This window comes from Sorex araneus, chromosome 4, assembly GCF_027595985.1.
Source record: "Sorex araneus isolate mSorAra2 chromosome 4, mSorAra2.pri, whole genome shotgun sequence".
Classification (NCBI taxonomy): domain Eukaryota; kingdom Metazoa; phylum Chordata; class Mammalia; order Eulipotyphla; family Soricidae; genus Sorex; species Sorex araneus.
Genome location: NC_073305.1, coordinates 72,633,740 through 72,657,689, shown reverse-complemented (window position 1 = coordinate 72,657,689; position 23,950 = coordinate 72,633,740). Strand labels below are relative to the sequence as shown.

General features: G+C 47.5%; 1 protein-coding gene across 6 annotated transcripts in view; it reads left to right on the top strand.

Moving 5' to 3' along the window:
• TOM1L2 (target of myb1 like 2 membrane trafficking protein) overlaps window positions 1-23,950 on the top strand; it is a 158,450-nt gene that overhangs the window by 98,680 nt on the left and 35,820 nt on the right. For 5 of the 6 annotated variants that reach the window (XM_055135042.1, XM_004612823.2, XM_055135040.1 and 2 more), the window contains 3 exons: window positions 543-692; window positions 21,228-21,362; window positions 22,842-22,997. In XM_055135042.1, coding sequence (XP_054991017.1) covers window positions 543-692; window positions 21,228-21,362; window positions 22,842-22,997 — 441 coding nt within the window. The remainder of the gene's footprint in view (window positions 1-542; window positions 693-21,227; window positions 21,363-22,841; window positions 22,998-23,950) is intronic. The other variant, XM_055135043.1, reaches the window with a different exon arrangement.

Sequence of the window (23,950 nt, the reverse complement as noted above, 5' to 3'; positions counted from 1 at the left end):
CTGGCCCCAAAGTGGACGTGGACCTTAAAGCTGAGTCTAACCATCAAGGATGGTGATTTTTTTTTTTTTTATAATCACCAATGTTAGTTACAGAAGCAGCGTGGTGGGGATGTGTGTGTTTTCTTCCTCACATACAGGAGCAAATAAATCACTAAGCAATCCAGATTGTCTCCTCAGCCTTTGCTTGTGATTGACCCTGTGTCCAGCTGGCTAATGCCTCAAACCCAGAGGCTTACAGAGAGGAGTCCAAATGCTAACAACTTAGCATTTAACTTAGTCATTGTTTCCCCAGCGTCTTCTCAAGTGAAACTGGCACCTCAGCGACCACCTGATTATTGCCTGATTATTGCCTCAGGGCCAGGAGACTTCTGTCTGCACAGAATGCATTCACCCTTCCCCAGGTCTGACTGGCTCCAAGGGCCGACTTGTCAGAAGGATTGCCAGGGAGAAGGGGGAGGGGAGAGAAGCCAGTTGCCTTTCCTACTTCCCTGTAGCCCTTCAGTTGCCTTGATCATGATGATTCTCCTTTCCTTCTCCATCAGGTGCTGGAGACATGTGTGAAGAACTGTGGCCACCGCTTTCACATCCTCGTGGCCAACCGAGACTTCATCGACAGTGTCCTAGTCAAGATCATTTCCCCAAAAAACAACCCTCCTACCATTGTACAGGACAAAGTCCTTGCTCTGATTCAGGTAGGGGCTCCTTGGGCCGGTGTGTTGGGCCAGACTGTGTGGTTATCAGTGAGGCTTCACGCTTTCCCACCACTCGGAGGGAAGAGTGGGGGCTTCTGGGTTTAACTGTTTGGTGCAAAATGCTTTGTGTGTACCTAGCCCACCGACTGAAACCCTAAGCAGTGGCTGTCCAGCCAATTGGCAGGGACCTCACTGAAGCTGTCTGGTTGCTTGGTTCTCTGTTGCCCACAAGGCCTCTGGGTCTGGGGAAATGTGGAGAGGGAGGAACCATCTTTCTCGATGTGCTACACCACTGAGTCCCGGGGCGAGGGCCCACTTGAGGGCAGGCAGGGTGAGGAAGGGAGAAATGGTGTTAAAGCATGGTTTACCAAGGACGTGGCATTGCTGCTGGACCCTGAAGGATAACAGGAGCTTGGTGGAAATGTCAGAGTGCAAGAAACATTGTAAAGAAAACAGCCTATGCAGAGATCCAGAAGCATCCAAGAGAGCAATTAACATATTTTGAATATATTCATTATCAGTTTCACTGTAATGAATTGTACTGCTAAGCCCCAAATTTAGCAATGTGAAACAACCAGTGTTTACAGTATTGGTTTCTGTGGACTGGGAGTACAGGAGCAACTTAGCTGGGTGATTAGCTTGGTAGCTCTTGGGGGTTGCACTCAGATGTTGGCCAGGGTTGCCTCATCTGAAGGCTCAGCTAGAGCTGAGAAACCACCTCCAAGGTGGCCCTGCCTGGCTATTGGTAAGAGACCTTAGTTCATTGCTGTGGGGAGGAGGCTGACTTCCTTGCCATGTGGACAGATGGAGTGTTCTCATGACACAGGTAGTGGGTTTCCCCTATAATAAGTTATCCAAGGAGCCAGAGCAATAGTACAGGGGAGGGGGTAGGATGCTTGCCTTGCATGCAGCTGACCCAGGTTCAATCCCTAGCATCCCATATGGTCCCCCGAGTCCCACCAGGAGTAATTCCTGAGTGCAGAGCCAGGAGTAATTCCGGAGCATGATTGGGTGTGGGCCAAACACCAAAAAAGGATCAAAATAAGCAAAAACTTAAAAAATAAATAAGAGATCCAAGAGAGACTAAGAAAGAAACTGTAGAACTTTTAATGCGGGGTCTCAGAAGTCAACATACTATCTTAGCTGTTCTTTCTGTTAGAAGGAAGTCACCAGATCAGCCTCACCAATAGGGGAAATAACTGCATCTCTTAAATAGAAGCCATTTTAAACCTCCCGGTGGAGAACAGAGTGTGTGCAGCATGTGTGATGCCAGGTTTGGGGGTGCAGGAGAGGCGGTCAGAGGATGGTCTGGCACTTCGGGCCACCCCTCTGTTCCATAGGCAGTGGGGAGCTGCTGGTCATTTCGGGATTGGAATATGCAGCAGATCTGCATTTTAGGCAGAGGGTGCTGGTCCTGGTTTAGAGGGCACATATGTCAACAGGCAAGTCCAACGTGATTTGTGCTATGGAAGAGGAAAGATAAGGAGATACAGAAGTCCCATGATACAGGGAATGGATGTGTGACAAGGGTAGGGGCCTTAAAGAGGACAGTGGTCATGGCCTGGCTGTCCATTGGCTCTGGCTTATTCTTTTCTTGTCTTCTGTTCCTCGGCCTGGAATGTCCTCCCCAGCCCTTAAGGGGCCAGTAGGAACTCAGTCATTCATGTTCCCCCCCACTTAACTCAGCCTGCCCACAGCCTGAGTTAAGTCACGCATCTTGCTTCTTCATCTCTTTTTTGGGGGTGAGGGGTTGAGAGAGGGCTGGGTTTTCAGGCTGCTTCCAGGGTTCACCCAGCTTTGTGCCCAGGGTTTTTTTTCCCTGCCCTGCTCAGGGGACCGTGTGGTGCTGGGAGTTGAACCTGGGCCTATTGCAGGTCAAGCAGGCGCTCAGCCTGTTGGGCGATTTTGCTGGTCCTTCATGTCTTGTGGCTTTCAAGTACAGACTAACATTCCCATCATCTGCCTCCCTCTGAGTTCCCTGAGAGCTCAGAGATGTGATCTCCCCAGGGATGAGAGCAGTTGACAGTGTGAAACAGGCTTCAATACTTCACTGTCTTCTTAGTGAATGAATGGGTGTAGTTCTGAAGCTCTGAGGAAGGGTGTGATAAGAGCAGCATCCTCCCATGCTTCCTGGCTCGTTCCCTTCTCTTCATCTCCCACCCCATACACACACACACACACACGCACACACACATATACACACACACAAGCTTGTGCACACACTTGTACACACGTGCACATACACATGCACATGTATCCTTGTGTGACCGTGCTCAGTGCACAGGAGCATACCACCTCACCCCTGCCCTTCCCTCCCTCCTCTCTACCCCCAACTCCCTCCCGCAAGGACTTTCCCAGTAGTGCCCTGCCTCGGCACCTCCAGTAGTGAATGTCAAGAATGTGAAGTGTCTTCTTTTCACGAAAAGTGAGCTCCACAGCCTGAACCCCTTATTCAGGCCGCCAGTGGCCACAGGTGATGTCCCCCTGGAACAATTATGGAAGGAGCACTTCCTGTGGACAGGCCCTTAGGGTGTCTGCTGTGGGGAAGGGCATTTTCTGCACTGGCTTTGGTCTGGCTCTCCCCAGGAATGCCCGTCGCCACACTTTGCACTGACCTTTGAAGCATGTCCATGGAATTCCAGGGGGCCACCTCCTCCCAGCACTGCTCCCCATTGGTGTGTAACCTTGGCAGCTGTTTTTATTTCTTTGGTTTCGGCCACCTTACCTGTACATTGGAGGAGGCTATTCCCGCCTCTTCACCCAGCACTGTCTGTGAGCTCAGCCCGCCAGCAAACACGGCACCTTGTTCTCAGGCTCCCTCTGTTGGTGGGGCGGCAGGTGCACAGCGCTAGGACTTCTGGGCCAACTGTGAAACAGGCACCGTGGCCAATGGCGCTTCAGGCTTGATGTCTTCCTCCCCAGGTTCTGAACAATTCCTGAAGAACTTTCAGCTTGGTCATGACCTTCCAACAGAGAAAAGCAGGAAGCAGAGAGTTCGACCCCTGTCATGGGGTGAACCAAGAGAGTAAATCAGATCCCCAGACAGTTCTTTCATTTTCCTTTAACCTTTTTGGAGGGGTTTTGGGTCATGCTGGTTGGTACTTAAGTGCAGCTTAAGTGCAGCTGACCCCAGCTCTTCCCGACTCTGTGCACAGAAGTGAACCTTGCTAGTGCTCAGGGGACCAACTGTGTTTTCAGAGATTTGATCCAGGGTCTGGTGAGATGCAAAGCAAGCGCCTTCACCACTGTACTGTCTCTCTTTCCCTAACATGTTTTTAAACCATAATATATATAAAATCATATATTAAAAATTGGGGTGCGGAGGAGATAGTACAGGAGGTAAGGCACTTGCCTTAAGTGCAGCTGACCCCAGCTTAATCCCCTCTATTGTATATAGTCCACAAAAAGGGCCCCAGTGTCCTGGGGGCACCATCCAACTGATTTCTCACAGCATAAATGCCAAATGGGTTCTTCCTGCCCTTGAATCTGGTTTGCATGGACTCCTGCTATGGCACTCCATGCTGTCTGCCCTACTATATGTGAGGACATGTGCCCATCATGGTGTATGATTTTATTGCTTTTGTTCCCATGACCGTGCCATCCTACTGATTAATGCACTTCAGTGTATATTGCCCATTGTTGGCGTCACTTGTTATTTTCAGTTTGGGGTCATTATGAAAAATACTGCTCTGAGCATCTAGCATAGATCTTCTGGTGAGCACATGTGCTCATCTTATTGAGTTTATACTAAATTGAATGTATGAAAATGCCATCTTTGCAGATAAAAAAATGAATGAAAATGGGATATCCTTGCAAAGTGGCGAAATGATTAGTATGGCATTTACATCACTGTCACTGTCACTGTCATCCCGTTGCTCATCGATTTGTTTGAGCGGGCACCAGTAACGTCTCTCATTGAGAGACTTATTGTTACTGTTTTTGGCATATCCAATACGCACGGGTAGTTTGCTAGGCTCTGCCTCGCGGGCTCGATACTCTCGGTAGCTTGCCGGGCTTTCCGAGAGGGGCGGAGGAATTGAACTCGGGTCGGCCGCGTGAAAGGCGAACGCCCAACCGCTGTGCTATCGCTCCAGCCCATGGTATTTACATAAGAAAATAAATATTTGTATACCAAAACATCAGTTTCTCAAAAGGGCCATATTTCTGGAGACTCGTAGGACAGTGAAGGACAAACAAGTAAAAAGAATTAAAAATACAAAATAATATAGTCACCTTATTGGATACATCAAGACAAACTATCCATACCATACATGTCCCAGAGATCTCAGGAAGATTAAATGTACAATTCTCTGATTGGCATGTGCTAGATGCTGTTTCTTATACTCCCAACAAAGACAAAATCCACCAAGAAAAATTAAAAGAGAAGAGAGAGAAAGGTAGAAACCTAACCTGAAGATATAATAGCTGAGAATTTCCCTATCTCAGGAATAGAAATAGATACCCAGATCCTAGAGTTTCAAACAAATAAACCCAGACAAGCTATGTTATAATTAAAAATAAATTATGATTAAAGTGGTAAAAACTAAAGAAAAGGAACAAATGCTAATAATTTTCTCTAGACCCATCTAAAGAAAACTAAATCAATAATCAATCAATAATTTTCTCTAGACCCATCTAAAGAAAACGAAATCATCCCTTAGAGAGAAGGCAGACTCTCTAAGGTTGCCTTTGAATTTCACAGTGGATAACTTACCAGGCCAGATTGATTCATTCATTTTGTGGTGCTGGGTATTAAATCCAGGGTCACAATATGTTAAGGCATAATGGAAAAGCGGCCCAGTGATAGTGGTCAGACATGCTGCATATGGTCCCAGCAGCGTGGCGTCTTCAGATCTCAGCACCACAGAGACATGGATCATACCACAGCCAAGTGTGTGAGCTCCGTGACCAAGTATGTGCCCTCACAAGCACCATAGCCTCTTTTCTTCCCACTCCTCCCCCCTCTTCCCCTCCTCCCATCCTCCCTCCACCTCTGTCTCTCTCAATCTCTCCACCCCCTCCCCCCTGTTTTGGGCCACACCCATGAGTGCACAGGGATCAATCCGGATGGGCCTCAGGAATCTGAGGATCAAATCCAGGTCACATATGTGCATGGCAAAGCACTTTACTTGCTGTACTATCTCTCCAGCCTCTTCTTTTCATTTATTTTTTTTTTTTGAGTTACTGTGATTTACAATACTGCTAATGATACTTCCATACACACATTGTCCCAACATCACACCCACCACCATATACCCACTTTCCTCCACCAGTATCCCACACACCTTGCCCCTACCAGGGAAGCTGTTACGGATCAGCTCTCCACTTCTGTAGCTGTAGCCGTTTGTTGCTCCTTTACTATCTTTTTCTTCTTTTTTCTTTTTTTCTTTCCTCTAGTTACTACCATAACAGTTTTTATTAACTCATAAAACCCTTTAACAATTTTTTTGTTCAATTTCCAAGTTTTGGAGGGAAAAATCTCATTTCTTTTTTTTTTTTTTTTTTGCTTTTTGGGTCACACCTGGCGATGCACAGGGGTTACTCCTGGCTCTGCACTCAGGAATTACCCCTGGCCGTGCTCAGGGGACCATATGAGATGCTGGATTTGAACCCGGGTCGGCCGCGTGCAAGGCAAACGCCTGTGCTATCTCTCCAGCCCCAAAAATCTCATTTCTGATAGTGATTCATTTCCACTTTCAAAGCATTGTGTTCTGAGAGGATAGTTGATCTATCTTGATCTTGATTTTATGGAGATATGTTTTGTGACCCAGCATATGATCTATTGTGGAGAACGTCTTTTGTGCACTGAAGAAGACTAAGTAACTCAAGTTTGGGGGATGGAGGGCACTACATGTCTGCTAACTTCATCTCTTTTGTTTCCACCTTCAAGGCCATTGTTCTTGTGTTGAGTTTTTGCCTAGCTGATCTACCCAGCAGTGATAAAAGTGTTAAAGTCTCCTCCTACTATGTGCTGCTATCATTATCTTCCTTCATATTTATTAGAAATTGCTCTAGGGCCGGAGCGATAGCACAGCGGGTAGGGCGTTTGCCTTGTACGCGGCCGACCCAGGTTTGATCCCCGGCATCCCATATGGTCCCCCAAGCACCGCCAGGAGTAATTCCTGAGTGTAAAGCCAGGAGTAACCCCTGAGCATAGCTGGGTTGTGACCCAAAAAGCAAAAAAAAAAAAAAAAAAGAAATTGCTCTAAATATTTTGATGGCCCATTTTTAGGTGCATATATGTTTAGAAGTGTGAATTCTTTTTGATATATTGATCCCTTGATTATCAAGAAATCACCATCCTTGGGGCTGGAGCGATAGCCCAGCCGGTAGGGCGTTTGCCTTGCACACGGCCAACCCGGGTTTGATTTCCAGCATCCCATATGGTCCCCTGAGCACCGCCAGGAGTAATTCCTGAGTGCATGAGCCAGGAGTAACCCATGTGCATTGCCAGGTGTGACCCAAAAAGCAAAAAAAGAAAAAGAAAAGAAATCAACATCCTTGTTCCTTATAGTCTTTGAAAACCCCAAAGAGCTTTTGTGAACTGAACATTTTTCAGACTTTTTCCCCCATCTTCTGTTATTTTCTAGATATTCCTTCCATCCCATCTTGGATGGAACTCAGCAATTTTTTTCTTCAGCTGCTTTTTTCTTTTTTCTTTTTCTACTTGGCTGCTGTGGCCTTCCATTAAGTTTTTTATTCTGCTTACCAGACTCTCTAGTTCTGTCTCTCTGATGGAAGTTTTATTCTTATGTTTTGCCTTCATTGCATCTCTTTTTCGTGCTCTGTTGACTATCTGTGCCACTGTTTCTTTGAACTCATTAGATTTCCTCATCAAGATGTCTCTGACATCATTGTTTGGGAAGCGGTAGAGCTGGTGGGTGCTGCTGGAGCTTTCTGTACTGTCACACTTGCTCTGAGCCCGTGGGCTTCTGTGTGTCTCTCCTGCTGTGGCTGCCTGCCTGGGGTTGGATTTATGTCGTTTGGTCCCGGGGGAACTCTCAGAGGGGATCTGGCTGAATATTGCTCTCTCCTTCCTTTCAGCGATGCTTTACTGTTCTGGTTTATGATTTTGAGGCTCAGTGTGGATTATGGGGCTACTTTCAATGCCACCTTGGCCCTGACTTTCCTCTGGCTACAGTTTAAGGCTCTGTGATTTCTTACTGCACTCACTGCCTTTGGGAGAGCTTTTCTGTGGGATAGGAGGATGGAATTAGGAATAAGGTATTAATAGCACCAAGTCCTTGGCGTCGACCAGAGCTACCCCTGTTCTGTGGGTTCACTGCAGGAGTTCTGAATCTGTGCAGTGTGAGGTGTGATAAGTAGAGCTATCCTGTGCCATGTACATGGCCATGTGGATCAGGGCTTAAGGGGAGGTGAGTGGAGTTATGGGCATGGGTATGGATGTGGTCCTGCAGAGATGGGGGGCGTCTAGGACACAGATGGATGGGAAGGGAATTTGCCTCCCCTTCCATTAAGTCCTCAGGAGATCAGCTGGGAAGTTAGAAAACAAAATAAAACAAAAAGCAAAAATCAGGTGTCACACCCAGAGGAACTCAGGGCCATGCCTGGCAGTGCTTGACCTGGCCTAGCTGTGTGGGCCTGAGAGAGTTTAGTGCTTGGAGGCCATCACGGCCACAGCTGGTGATACTTAAGGGAGCCATGTGGTGCTGGGATTGACCTCAGGGTCTCACATGTGCTAGACATGTGCTCTTCTAGGAGCTATCTCCCAACCCTGAAATGAAGAAATTTTTAACCAAGAATATTTTTTTCTGGTAGATTATGACTTAAAAACTAAAATAGGATAGAGAGCTTTGCAGATTAGCAAAATTAAAAGAATTCATCATCCATAAATAAATCTTGCAAGAAATGTAGCACTGTAGCACTGTCGTCCCTTTGTTCATCAATTTGCTCGAGCAGGCACCAGTAACGTCTCCATTGTGAGACTTGCTATTGTTTTTGGCATATCAAATATGCCACGGGTAGCTTACCAGGCTCTGCCATGCAGGCTGGATACTCTTGGTAGCTTGCCGGGCTTTCCCAGAGGGGCAGAGGAATTAAACCCGAGTCGATTGCATGCAAGGCAAATGTCCTACCTGCTGGAAGTCCTACTACTTAAAACAAAAAAGAAGTGGCTGGAGTGATAGCACAGTGGGTAGGGTGTTTGCCTTGTGCACTTGTGACCAGAGAGATAGTACAACAGGTAGAGTGCTTACTTGCCTTGTATGCAGCTGACCTGGGCTCAATTCCCCAGCATCCCATATGGTCCCCTGAACACCTCCAGGAGTGATTCTTGAGTGTTGGGACAGGAGAGATAGCATAGTACCTGTCTTCTACATGGCCAACGGGGTTCAATGCCAGGCATCCCATATGGTCTTCCCATGTACCGCCAGGAGTAATTCCTGAGTGCAGAGCCAGGAGTAACCCCTGAGCATTGCTGGGTTGTAGCCCCCAAACCAAAAATAAATAAAAACATAAAAAGGATGGGCTGGAGCGATAGCACAGCGAATAGGGCATTTGCCTTGCACGAGGCTGACCCGGGTTCAAATCCCAGCATCCCATATGGTCCCCTGAGCACTGCCAGGAATAATTCCTGAGTGCATGAGCCAGGAGTAACCCCTGTGCATCGCTGGGTGTGACCCAAAAAGCAAAAAAAAAAAAATCATATTTAGGAACTAGCAAATCATAACTTTAAAAAGGTATATGCAGGGGCTGGAGCAATAGCATAGCGGGTAGGGCATTTGCCTTGCATGCGGCCGACCCGGGTTCAATTCCCAGCATCCCATAGGGTCCCCTGAGCACTACCAGGAATAATTCCTGAGTGCAGAGCCAGGAGTAACCCTTGAGCATCACTGGGTGTGACCCAAAAAGCAAAAAAAAAAAAAAAAAAAAAAAGGGCATATGCAGCCTTTTGTGTCAGATAAAATTGATTTTCAGGTAAAATAATTTATATGTTTAAGTGTATGTGTAACATTCTCAGGAACAAAAAAATGTATTTGTACCAAAATAAAGTGAATAAACTTAGGAATATTTACCACATGTTATAAAACTAGAAATCAAGCCCGTAAGAAAACTGGGAGGGGGAAACCCTCAAATGTTTGAAAAATAGAGCGATTGCTTCTTTTTTTTTTTTTTGCTTTTTTTTTTTTTTTTGGGTCACACCTGGCGATGCACAGGGGTTACTCCTGGCTCTGCACTCAGGAATCACCCCTGGTGGTGCTCAGGGGACCATATGGGATGCTGGGAATCGAACCCGGGTCGGCCGCGTGCAAGGCAAACGCCCTACCCGCTGTGCTATTGCTTCTGCCCCCGCGATTGCTTCTTTATAACCATTTGGGTCAACAAGAAAATTAGAACAAAAATTTAAAATTACTCAGAGACACAGTTATGAAAACCAATGACATGCAACTGAAGCTATACTTATGGAAAGTAAACAGTAATATAAGACTATGCCAAGAATCAAGTAAGTGAAATCTCCAACTAACTCTGGGAATATAGCCCAAGGATCAGAGGTTCATGCCTTGCATTCTGTGGACTCAAGTGCTGTCCTCAACACCACATGATCTCTAGAGTACTAGAGGGGGTCCCCGAGTGCTGCCAGATGTGGTTCTGATCGCCCCTAATACCAGTAGGCCTGAGCGACACTTCATTGCTAGGGCCTAGCACTGAAGTATCCAGTATGATTGGCTGAGTATTGCCGAAGGTGAGCCCTAAACCTTCTGAGCCCAGCTTGGGAAGTCTATGCACGAACACACGAACACACACACACACACACACACACACACACACACACACACACACTCAAACAAACATAGAACTAAAGCAAACTGAAAAAGAAGAGCACACTGAGCTGGAGCGATCACCCCATGGGCGGGAGCATATGCTTTGCACTCAGGAGTCGTGGTTCCCATCCCCAGCCAGATGGTCCCTCAGCATCACCAGGAGCAACCCCTTGAGTATCAAACTAGGAGCAGCCTCAAGCACCATGGAGTGTGGCCCCAAAGTAAAACAAAACAGAACAAAGTCAAATAAGGAAGGTATAATACTCAAGAAAAAAATCAATGAAATCAAGAGTTGTTCTTAGAAAGCAAAGTCAACAAACCGTTTCCTAGTCTTACAAAGAAAAGAATAGTGAAATAGAATCAGAAATTCAACAAGATAAAGTACAAATGATACTAGAGAAAAACAAAGGATCATAAGAAACTGTTATGAACTACTGTATGCTAATAAATTTTTGATACTCTGGAAGAAATGAATGTTTAGTGAAATATATCACTGTCACTGTATCACTGTTGTCCTGTTGTTCATTGATTTGCTCGAGCAGGCACCAGTAATGTCTCCATTGTGAGACTTGTTACTGCTTTTGCCATATCGATAACCAGCAAGAAATAGAAAAACCTGAATAGACTGAACCCAAGTATGGCTATTGAAACAGTAATAAATGATCTCCCAAAAACAGCAAAATTCAGAGTCAGATGATTTTAATAGGAAATTCTACCAAAACTTAAAGTCTGCCTAGTCTTCTTCCAATAAATTGAAGAAGGAATACTTTCAAACACATTTTCTGAAGCCAATCTTACTCTGACATTAAAACCTGACAAAGACATCATATACAAAATTACAGGCCAATATTGCAAGTGAACATAGGTGCAAAAATTCTCAACCAAGTTCCAGAGAGATAGGTTAGGGGTTAAGGCACTTGCCTTTCATTTGATCAACCCCTGTTTGAGTCCCCAAAACAGCCTGGGAGTGACCGAGTTTCACTGGATATTATCCAAACGACTCCCCCAATCCTTAACAAAATACTAGCAAATATAATTCAATAATATACTAAAAATATTACCATAACACCATAATAATACTTATTCCAGTGATGCAAAAATGATTTAATGAAAATAATTAATATAATTATACTACACCAACAAAAGGAAAAATATCATGTGATCAGACGGATAGGTACAGAGAAGTCATTTGACAAGATTTGGCATCTGTTTGTGATTAAAACTCTAAATAGGGGCTGGAGCAATAGCACAGCGGGTAGGGCGTTTGCCTTGCACGCGGCCAACCCGGGTTCGATTCCCAGCATCCCACATGGTCCCCTGAGCACCGCCAGGGGTGATTCCTGAGTGCAGAGCCAGGAAAAACCCCTGTGCATTGCCGGGTGTGACCCAAAAGTCAAAAATAAATAAATAAATAAATAAATAAATAAATAAATAACTCTAAATAAAATAAGAATCTTAATAAAATGGGAATAAATAAGAGGGACATAACACAGTGAAGGACATATACGCTCAATATTTTTTATTTTATTTTAAGCATTGTGGTTTATAATACTATTAATGATAGTTTCTTTAAATCATTCTAACATATGATAGAATCATTTGTTAGATGATAAATAAATCATTCTAACACCTCACCCTCTACTAGAATGTCCATTTCCCTCTATAGTTATCCCAACTACTAGAGTGTCCACTTGCCTCTACTATTGTCCCAGCTCCCCACATCACACCTGCTTTCCCCCACTCCTGTAGTAAATAAGCTTCCTGATGACCCAGTCTCAATCTCAGTTGCATTGTGATATCTTTGTTCCTTTATATGCTGCATACGAGAGACATCTGTCTGACTTCATTCAGCATGGTATGCTCCAGGTCCATCCATGTAACAGCCTAGAGGACAAGGGAGAAGCCTGCCTTGGAAACATATGGTCATGGTCAGGCGCTCTGAGCCTGGTGTCACACAGGCGTCTTTGCTGTTTGATCCTGTCAGCTCTGCTGTCCATGATCCTGCACTGAGGGCAATTTCTAATCACACTGCAGCCAGATGTGTGTGTGTAAGTACCATAAAAAGGGATTCAACCCCCAGTGAGCACCACAACTGAAGAGATGTGCCAGAAAGGACATCCCTGGAGAGTCTGTGTGTGAGCACCACAGAGCCCCCTGATGAAGCACACACAAGCACTGCAACTAAAGGAACAACCTGATGTACAACCCCTGGGGAGCAGTGCAGTGATAAATATGTGAGTGTGTGCACCACCCCCAGACATCACAACAGCAACAATAACAAAGGGAAACAGGAGGGAAGGGAATGCTAAATAATTCATCGATTAAAGGTGGGATGCCGGGGCTGGAGCGATAGCACAGCGGGTAGGGCGTTTGCCTTGCATGCGGCCGACCCGGGTTCGATTCCCAGCATCCCATATGGTCCCCTGAGCACTGCCAGGAGTAATTCCTGAGTGCAAAGCCAGGAGTAACCCCGACCCAAAAAGCAAAAAAAAAAAAAAAATAAAGGTGGGATGCCTTACTTTCATAAATTGCATAAATAACTCATGCAATTAAAAAAAAAATTCAAAGATGGGCAGGGCTGAGAGCTGCAGACATAGTGGTGGGTGGGGAATGTCGGAGTAAGGCACTTGCATTGCATCTGGCCAACCTGGGTTCACTCCTCAGCATTCCAAATGGTCCCCTGAGCATCGCCAGAAGGGATTCCTAAATGCAGACCCAGGAGTAACTCCTGATCATTGCCAGGTGTGGCTAAATAAATAAATAAATAAATGAACAGGTGCCAAAGAGATAGTGCAGGAGTTAAGACCCAGCACCACCAAATCACCTAGGCTCTGCTAGTACAGCTCTGGAGCTCTCTGAACACCTTTGGGGTAGCCCGAGTAATCCCCAGCACCTGCAAGACCCAAGTAGGAATGCATTCTTGTACACTTGCATTGAACTGCTGGCCCAGTTGTGCAAAACTTGCTGGTGGGACCCATTGACCTCCTGAGCACCTGACTATGACCAGAAAAATAACTGGGCAGGAGATATTGATGGAATTTCACCAAAGAGAACATACAGAGGGCTAATGGGTCCAAGAAAAGAAAAATGTCCATCATTTATAAGTGGGGAAATACAAATTAAAACTATGATGATATATCATCTTATACCTGTGAGAATGACACATACCAGAAAGACTACTAACCAGTGTTGATCAGGGTGTGGGCAAAGGGAAAACCTTGTGCACTGTTGATAGCATTGTAAATTTTGATGCAACCATTCTGGAAAATAGTATGGACCTTCCTAAAAGACTGCAAATAGAACTATTATATGATTCAACAATCCCACTTCCAGGTATTTAGTCAAAGAATTTGAATTTGGTGACTGAAGGAGTTATATGCACCACAATGTTTATTGCAGCATTATTTATAAGAGCTAAGACATAGAACCAAATGTTGATAAATGAAGTAGATATGTATGGATATACAAAACAGAATACTATTCAGCTATTAAAAATAAAATTTTATCATTTGGAACAAAACTTGAGGGAATTCTATGAAGCAGAATAAATAAGGAGAAAGACAAATATTGTACCTATATGAGCTATATAAGCTCATTTAAACAAAACAAATGAGAAGACAAACCGAAATAAAGCCACTATCATGGAAATCATCCATTACTAAATCTTAGAAGAGATGCAAGCCAAGTCGCTAAAATGTATGGGGACACTAGTCTGCCTGATGAAAACGTTGGGGCACCCTTGGGAGGGAGAGGGCTAAGACACCCCCTGCCATAGCCCTTGGAAGCCACTCCCACAACCCACAGTTGCCACCATGCCCTCAGCCCACTCGACTGCTTCTTGACTAATCTCTGCAGAGTCACCAAACCTATGAAAATTCCAGGTACACCACTTTTCAGGCTGAGAACTCTAGAGTCTTCTCGGAGTAGGGGCAGGCAGCCTCCCATCACCGTATCCCCCATACTTCTAGACCCCAGCAGCCACCCCACATCCCACACCTGCTGTCATGTAAATCCATCAACTCAGTTCTTCAAAGGGAAGAATTCTGGAGCATGTGGCTGCCTGACTGCACAACACCTCCAGATTCCACAATACTGACACCCCAGTAGCTATACACCAGATTAGATGGGAAAGTAACATAGCAGCCAGCCAGAAACAAAAATAATAAAACAGAAGCCTCAACTAACAACAAACCGCTTAGTAAACCCTCAGACAGCTTAATAAATGCCATAGGGAGATACAACAATTTTTATAAATGTTTTACTGTAGTATCATGCCTGCTAAATGGGCAGACATGGGGCCAATGGGTGGTTGGGAAAATGAGAATGTAGTGAGGAAGGCCACCCTGGTGGTGGGATTGGTGTTGGAACATTGAAGACCCAAAGCAACTGTATTATGAACAACTTTGTAAACCACGGTGTTTAAATAAGGTTAAAAAAAAAAGAGAGAATAAGTCAGTGGATATTGAGAATAGCTAAAGTTACTAGAGAGGAAGAGAATGGAGAGTGAGAGCAAGGAAGTGGGGTGCAATGGTGGTAGTGGGTGCCCTCTGTCCCCACGCGGTTCTTTTCCCTTTGTAGTTATTGTCATCATTATTGCAATGTCAGGGATTGCACATGTGGTTGCAGTGTTTACCAGGACCACATACTCTGATGTGTGTATATGGAGATTCTTGCTGTGGCACCAGGGATCTCATTCAGGACATGAAACATGCAGGGACCAAACTTCGCCTCATACTTGCAAGCATGTGCTCCACCCTGAGCCACACCCCCAGGTCCGGGATCGCTTGCGTAGCCTTCTTTTCTTACTCAGCAGCATCACCCTTGAGATAAACAAAGGCACTAAAAATATCTGGTTCAAGATTAGCAATTTTCTGTAGTTGGACCTAGAAACTGGGTGAAGCTGCGAGCAGTGGGCAGTGGCCACTCTCCAGCCACGTGCTCATACCAGTAGCTCTCTGGCATTATCTGCCGGCTGCATGGGAGCAGTTTTGTTGCTCCGCATCCTCACCAGCCTATGGTGGTTTCCATCTTCTCTGTTAAGGCCCATCTGGTGGGTGTGTAGATGAAGTCCATCTGGTCAGCTCTTTGGGAACAGAGATGCTTTTGTTTCCATGTTAGGGCTGGAGAGGTATGATTGTGGATAGAGCGCTGGCCTTGCATGCAGCTGACCCAGGCTCGATCATTTGTACCATAGATGATCCCCAGAACCATGCCTGGAGAGATCCTTGAGTGCAAAGCCAGGAGTAAGCTCTGAGCACTCCCAGATGTGCCCCACACCCAAACACACAAGCTCCCCCTAAGAATCTGACCATCTTCCAGAAGAGTAGCTGCTTCCTCAGAAGAATGGGGATGTGTGGGGAATGGGTCACTGCCTCTCCAGCCTCTGACTAGCAGCAGAGGAGCAGGGCAGGTTCAGAACAAACAGACGTTGCAGGAGTATGGGTGCCAGACCATGACGGGCCTTCCCCCACGTCCTCAGTGACTGAGATGTCCTTGGTTGCTTTAGGGAGCCAAGCTGCCAGGGAGGGCTGTCCTGGCCTGCCCTTCAGCAGCCAGCCATTTCACTGAGGAGGTTGTGGTTTGCAGATAGGGGGCCAGAGCCCTCTGAAATATTCTAGAGGTACCCCTAAACTCAAAATGTATCTACACTTGAAAAGCTTTTCTGCTTGCCTTACCAACCTGAGGCTGTGAGTTCACTCCCCAGTGCCAGATCTGAGGAGGGGCCCTAGCTGGGTGTGTGTGGCCACTGCCACTAAAAAAAAAAAAAAAAAAAAAAAAAAAGACAAGTACCAGCACTGTGGCCAGGAGCACAGCCCCTAGCAAGCATGCTGGGCCACAGTGCATGAGCACCCCAACCCCCGCAAATGACCACAACCAGGAATGAGTGTGACCCCCGCAACTACCATGAACAATATCCAAAAGGGAAGGAAAGGGCAAAGGGGATGGGCTGCAGGGAAGTCCCACCACCTCCCCCACAGGAAGCATGGCTGTGTGCCCAGCTGCCATGGAGCCTACGGCTCTCATCGCCACCGTTGACCTGAACACACTGCTATTCTCTCAGGGACAGAGCAAGAGGCTGGTCATGCTGGGAGCCTGTGGGGAGGCCAGGCTCCAGACCTGCCAGTACTCAGGAGTAACTCCCGGTCGGGCTCAGGGACCATATGTAGTGCCTTGCTCACTGTGCTATCTCTCTGCCCCCAAACCAGATTTTCTGGCATCTCTCTATGCCCATAGAGAAACGTTTGATAAAACGTGTCCTTGTATGGCCCCAGCTCCCAGCCCATCATCTTCCTTTGTCCTTCCCAGAATATGCTCACGGTGCTCACGGGCACTGTCAACCTAGGACTGGCTGTGGGGATACAGATTCTCCCCTGTTGGTAGCTCCTTCCCTTCCCTCTGCACCCGACTCCTCTCCCATGGAGGCTTCTGTCCTCTGCTGCCCTCCAGCGAATAACAGGTACTCAGCAAAAGAGAGCCCCCTCCAGCTCCTGTGCCCCAGAGCCCCGCCCTTTAGAATGCTCAAGGAAGACCAACCCTTGTTTCCCCCAACCAGGCCCCATGTGTGAGCTTGGCAGCGGTATGTTCTGGAAGTATGGGAGCTGACCCACTGACTCAGCCCTCAGAGGTGAGGGCTCAGTGCACTGCAAGGCTTTGCCTTTCAGACATGTGTGCACGTGTGCGTGTGTGTGTGTGTGTGTGTATGTGTGTGTGTGTGTGTGTGTGTGTGTGTGTGTGTGTGTGTGTGTGTGTGTGTTAGGGGTGAGTGATGGTTCTCCCTCAGGCATTGGTAGAAAGATGGGAACTCAGATCCTTCTGGTAAGGAGCCCACGAGCACTCACTCCCAGCCTCTGAGCTCCTCACAACTTTGAGCTTTTAACCCTCTATTTTCACAAGTTCCCGTGCTGGCCTTTTGGCTGGGTCCCTTTCCACTTAGTCATGGTAAGTCCCATTTGCGAAGCGGGAAAGGAAGATACTCCTGCTCTCAGCCACCCCTCAGCCTTGCCTTGAAATCATTTTCAGAACAGAAATATCCATCCTGATATAGAGCAACCTCCCTGTGGCCAGGCCGGCTGGCCCTGCTCCCCTGCCCTCCTCACACCCCTTCCTGCCTGCACCCCAGCAAGGGTCTAAAAATACTCTTTCCACAGAAGGGTTTTTCCACTGGAGAATGTGAGCTGACTGAGGAAGGCGGGCGAGGGGGCAGAGAGCTACGGTTTTGTGTTCTCAGAAGGTGCCAGAACCAGTGAGCAAGCCTGTGGCCAGATTGGTTCTGGGTCACAAACAGAACCTGACAGAAGCTTCCTTTTGTTTGAAAAAGAAGAACGGAACCTATCCCTCAAATCAGCATTCTTTTATTGACCTAAGATTTGATGATTTGAAACACTGTAGAAACTTGAAGAGTACAGAAACAAACAGAATATGGTTCATGTTTGTACAAGCTTTTAGTGTGGGGGTTGGTAGACTCCAAAGGAATAAAAGAGATAAAAGCCTGAATTTTTCTCAATTTTTTCCCCCTCATTAGACTTCCTCTGGGTCTTTCAACCCCCTAGCTCTGTCAGCAGAGACAGGGAAAGGGAGAATTATGTAAGGAGCAGGGAAGTCCTTCCTCTGTCATCAACCCTCCAGCCGGGGCTGCAGGCCCTCAGAGCCACACACTGCTTTCTGGTCAAACCCTGCAGGACCCTCCAGGACCCAGCAGGAGCTGGGCCTGGCCATTGTTTCCCTTGAATGAATTTTTTTTCCTTGGGGAATGTGAGAAATGGGCCACGGCCAGCAGTATTCAGGACCTACTCCTGATTCTGTGCTCAGTGGTCACATCTGGCAGTGCTCCTGGGACCATATGTGGTGGTGGGCTAAGGCAAATGCTTTAACCCCTGCACTATCTGTCTGGCCCTTGAGTGGATTCTTGTTTGTTTGGTTTTTTGGCTTTTTTTTTTTTTCTTTTTGGGTCACACTTGGCGTTGCACAGGGCTTACTCCTGGCTGTGCACTCAGGAATTACTCCTGGCGGTGCTTGGGGGACCATATGGGATGCTGGGAATCGAACCTGGGTTGGCCGAGTGCAAGGCAAATGCCCTACCCGCTGTGCTATTGCTCCATCCCCCTTGAGTGGATTCTTGATTAACAGCTGAATCAAGCCCTTAACAGGGATGCCTGCTTTATTTAGCCTTATCACTCTGTTGCTAGTCTAAATGGTCACCTTCCCCTGTTCTCCAAAGTCAGACAAAAGGGACATTTAGTAACTTTGAGAACTGAATTGAGTAACTGTAGGTTTAGTCTGTCTGTTTTACTGGTCGAGAGTGGGGGTCCATGATGCAGTTGTATCTGACCTTGCTGGGAAGGAGAGAGAAGCACGAGTACCAGAGCAGGGCCAGGAAGGTAGTGGAGCCACTTTGTGCCTCTGGGCTTCTCCCACTCCTGCCTTTCCGCATAGGGCTGTGCCTGTGAGCATGCCCTTCCTGTCCCCTGGTGGTGTCAGGTCGCCTTCAGTAGGGAATGCTGCTGTGGCATCTGCCCTGCCAGCAGCTATCTCACCCAAACCACGGGGGCTCCTGTGCTGGGGTTGAAGTAGTGTCGGGCAGAAAAGGAGATTAGCCAACACTGCCTGGTTGCAGACAACAGATACCAACTCCAGCTCCACTGGCAGAGGAGAGCCTGTTGTGACAAGGTGCAACTCCCAGAACTCTAGGGGAATCACTGGACCTGGGAAAGGACAGAAGGGACAGGCAAGCGCTCCAGATTCTTTCCCTAGTGTCTGCACCTCTTCACACAACCGCCCACTGTAGCTGTCTGAGCACACTGGCTACCTGTCTCCGTGGCTGCCTCCCAAGGCCCGTGCTGATAGAGGACAGTTCCACCTGCCCAAAGAGGTGTGGGGACTCCTGGGGAAAAATCTCAATTAGTCCTGGGTCTGCAGAGATGGTACGTCAGAGAAGGAGCTTGTCTCATATGTAGGCAGCTCATGTTCTGTCCCTGGCACTACTTATGGTCCCTTAAGTTCCACCAGGAGTGATCCCTGAACTCACAGCCAGGAATAAGCCCTGAGCACAGTGTCAGGAGTCAGTCCTGAGCACAGCCAGGGTTGGCCCCAGAACAAGAAAAACAAAGATTCTGACTGGCCCAATTTAGTATGTGTTCCCCCCACCCTCTTCCCCTGGTGGTATAGATGATGGGAAGATGCCCAAAGATGCGCCCACTAACTGGAGAATAGTGATAGCTCTTTAGTCCTCATTCTCTGTATCTCAGATTTAGCTGGGCTGTTTGTCCTCCACAGAAATGCTGGCAGGAAGTGGTACCAAAAAGGACCATCAGTTCTCCATTCCCCATGCTGCCTGTGACATTGGCTCAGACCCGAAAGTTTGGGCCCTTGTGTGAAATGCTAGAGCATTTTGAAGCAGGAGTCACAGGACTCAGCTGGATTTTGAATCAAGTGGTGACTGCCAAAAGCAGCTGCTGGAGGAAGGGCTCAGGGGGCCCTGGGGGGCGGGGGGACAAGCTGCTCTCCAGCTGGCACATTTCCCACAGGCCTCTGCAGCTCCCTTCTGCTCCACACAGACTCCAAAGGGAACTGTTGGCCAAAAGGGGCTGTCCCTCGTTCCCCCCCCACTTTGGGCCTTCAATCCCCACATATGCAAATTTAGTAGGTGGACCAAGGAAAGCCAGACAGCCAGTAATGTTTGTAGTGAGTGAGATGCATCAGTTGTAATGAGCAAGGCTTTTTGGAAACTGACCTTTTAACTTCAAATGGGTCTGTTGGCGAGAGATAGAATTTCTGTGACTGAGTCAGGATTGGTTGGAACACATCACTGAAGCCTGGGAGGCAGTTAAAGCTTGTGACAACAACAGAATTGGCAATGGGACTTCAGGCATCAGATACTGTGGCCTCCTCGCCGGGTACGTATGAGGATGGGGTGGCTTTGAACAGCCAGACCTTGTTTCTAGGAAGTCCTTTGAATATAATTCTTATATTTATAAATATATTTACATTCTGTAGCTCCTAAACAGCAGAGTATTTTTAAAAACTCTTTGAAGAGCTCTGTGAGTCAGTGATGAATGACAGTCTAGTGAAATAATTGTTGTTTCCTCTCTGTGTCACGTTTTTATTCTAGGGAATCCGGTGGTCTTGCTGTCCAGGGGCTTTTTTGATGTGAGCAGTAACAGAGCACTCCCAACCCCCCACCCCCCACCTCAGCCATAGATGACGGGCTGGGCGGGCTAGGCTTGGCATTCTCAGCTTTAGTACTCTCTGATATCCTGAAGAAACCCAGCGTTAGCCTGCAGTTCCTGTCACCCGCCCATTTTCCCTTTCCTTCTGCTCCATTTGCCTATGGTTCGTGCCTGCACTGTTGAGAGCGAGCCAGGCTCTGAGCTGAGTGCCTGAGGCCCAGCCTGACAGCCAGCGCACTGACGTGGGCCCTTCACACCAATCCCGGGGAATTGATTTCCTTGCCATTAGGGAAATGCCTGTTTTCGGATGCACCACACTACTTAGGTGTTATTTCTCTGTCTCTTCTCCAAGGAAATATGCCATGCCAGATCCAGTTTTCTGTTTTTGTTCACGCTCATGCACCATTGAAAACCAAGATTTGGCCAGCTGCATGGTGGCAGCATGGCAGGAAGGAGGGAGGACCGGGTGGGCAGCCAGTTTACACGCAAGTGGAGCAGAGCATGCCCCCTGCCAGAGACCTGGCCACTTCAGCTTTCCGGACCCCTATCCTGAAATGCTTCCTAACCGGCCTCCTTTATCCTCGCAGGCGTGGGCCGATGCCTTTCGGAGCAGCCCTGACCTCACCGGCGTTGTCCATATATATGAGGAACTGAAAAGGAAAGGGGTCGAGTTTCCCATGGCCGACCTGGATGCCCTGTCTCCCATCCACACACCGCAGCGGGTAAGCGTCCAGTTGGCATCTTCTAGAAAAGACCTATTGCAGAATGGGCAAGCCACTGCCACCACCCTTCTGCTACTCCCTGTAAATTATTCAGCTTGTCATCAGGCTTTCTTCAAGCTCTGGGGCATTTCTTGTTAATAACAAGGGGGCTGCAGGAAGGAGACAGCTGGTTGACTGGTGATTAAGTGGCAGCAGCGCCCCCTCACCCCCACCTTTTCATACTGACTGGGGAACCGCAGAGTGATATGGGATCGATTTCAATGTTTTCAGGGAAATGGCTGTGTGGGTGGGGCCATCAGAGGTCATTAACACCGTGAATTCTGGGAAGGGGGGAATGCTGCTACCTTTGAGACACTAGCAAGCAACTCAGAGTTGGCCAGGTGGCAGAGAGGGCTGGTGACATCATCTATCCTGGGGCAAAGAGCCACTGTCACTTTTTTCTTTTCTTTTTTTTTTAAATTTTCCTTTTTTTCTTTTTTTTTTTTTTCTTTTGAGTCACACCCTGCAAGGCACAGTAGTTACTCCTGGCTCTGCACTCAGGAATTACTCCTGGCAGTGCTCAGGGGACCATATGGGATGCTGGGGATTGAACCTGGGTCGGCCGCATGCAAGGCAAATGTACCCACTGTACTATTGCTCCAGCCCCGACTGTCATTTTTTTCATCTGTGCAAGTCAAACCAATGGAAAATGGACTTTGGGCTGGAAGAATCAGCCTCTATGCAGACCCCTTGAATTCTGTCTGCTTGGGTATGGAAGCCAGGCAGAGCCTCCCTCTGTCTCACAGCGAGACAGCTCTGTGCTACAGCATTACAAGTAGGCGGCCACACCTTCATCCCCTCACCCAGAAATGGGTCTCTACAATGTGGGAATTAGCCCCTCCCTTCCCCAGGACCGGGAAGCCACCAGGGCAGAGGCTCATCCTAGCACACTTCCTGCGGGTGCACCAGCCCAGGTTTCTGTGTGAACAGTCAGCATTTGAAAGGGATCTGAGATGCCCAGAGGGAAAGCACAGGAATTGGACTTCCCAAAGCATCCTTTTTATTATGGTTCCTCCCAGTCACTTACTCTGCTTTGTGGAATAAACAACCTATTTCGTTCTCCTAATGATACAGAACAGTGGCGATATTCCTATAATTGCAAAAAGGGTCCATTGTATATTGTGTAATTATTATTTCTGTTAGTCTACTCATAAAGCCCAGAATGTGGTCTTTTGATACCAAGGAAAGAATTGTGATTAGCCAAATTCTAGAGCAGCGCCCTGCTTTAGGATTCAGGGGATGCTGGTGGGAACCACAGCCAGTGCTACAAGGCTGCCTTTCCAGGTCGCTTTGGTTGTCTGGGAGGGACAGGCAGGTCAGAAGCCACCCCCTTGCCTCTCTACAGGCTGCCATGGTAGAGGCGCTGCCTGGGTGGGTAGATGCTAGACCCTGCCTCACCAGGAGCCCAAATGAACTGAGACTTTGTCGTTGCCATGCTAGAGCGTGCCTGAAGTGGATCCCGCCATGACCATGCCCAGGTCCCAGTCGCAGCAGAGGACAAGCACCGGCTCCTATTCCTCACCTCCTGCTTCTTACTCTGCTCTGCAGGCCCCAGCCCTGAGTGTGACTGGGCCCATCACAGCCAATTCAGAACAGGTACTCGCATACTTCCGGTCACAGCCGGCTATCCTTCTTCCTCTTCCAGGGGACTCTAGCTCTGTGCTAGACCCCGACCCCTCAGCCTGGGGCTCACAGTGCAGTGAGAACAGACAAAGTTGGCAGAGTAGTGCAGCTGTATGGCATGTGGAGCAGGACCCGAGCATGCTGTGAGCCCAGGTGGCTTAGGAATAGACACTGGCAGGCTCAAAGCTACACCTCGTGGTGCTTGAGGACCGAGTGATGCCCGGGATTGAGCCCAGACTTCCCATATGCAAAGCCTGTGTTCTAGCCCTTTGAGCGCTTTCCCTGGTCCGCATCCAGTCGGATGGAATGTGTGCTGTACGTACAGGAGATTTTGGCCCAATCCCTGACATTACATGTTCCCCTGAGCACTACTAGGAGCAAACATTGAACCAGGAGAAGCCCCAGGGTGCCACGGATATGGCTGAAATTAAAAAGTCAAAATAAAACGAGAGTCTTGAGGGGAAAATATCTATCCAATTTTTATATTTTAAAACTGTATCTGGGGCCAGAGAGATAGTACAGTGGGTAGGGTACTTGCTGTGCAGGCGGGTGACTCAGGTTCAATCTCCATCACCCCATATGGTCCCCAAGCCTGGCAGGAAGGGATCCCTGAGCCAAGAGTAAGCCTGAGCACTGCCAGGTATGGCCGCCAAGCCAACAAGTGAATAATAAAACTCAATATCTGCCTTTATAGCAAAGTCATTATTGAGCCAAAGAGAGTACTGAGATTAAGGTGCTTACCTTGAATGTGGCCGACCCTTATTCAATCTCCAGCATCAGACATAGTACCCTGTGCACTGCCAGGAGTGATCTCTAAGCACAGAGCAAGGAATAAGCTCTAAGCACCAAATCCCAAAACAGACAGGAACAATGTCATGCCATTATTTTTATCATTCTGGAACTTTACTTAAACAAATGGTAAATGA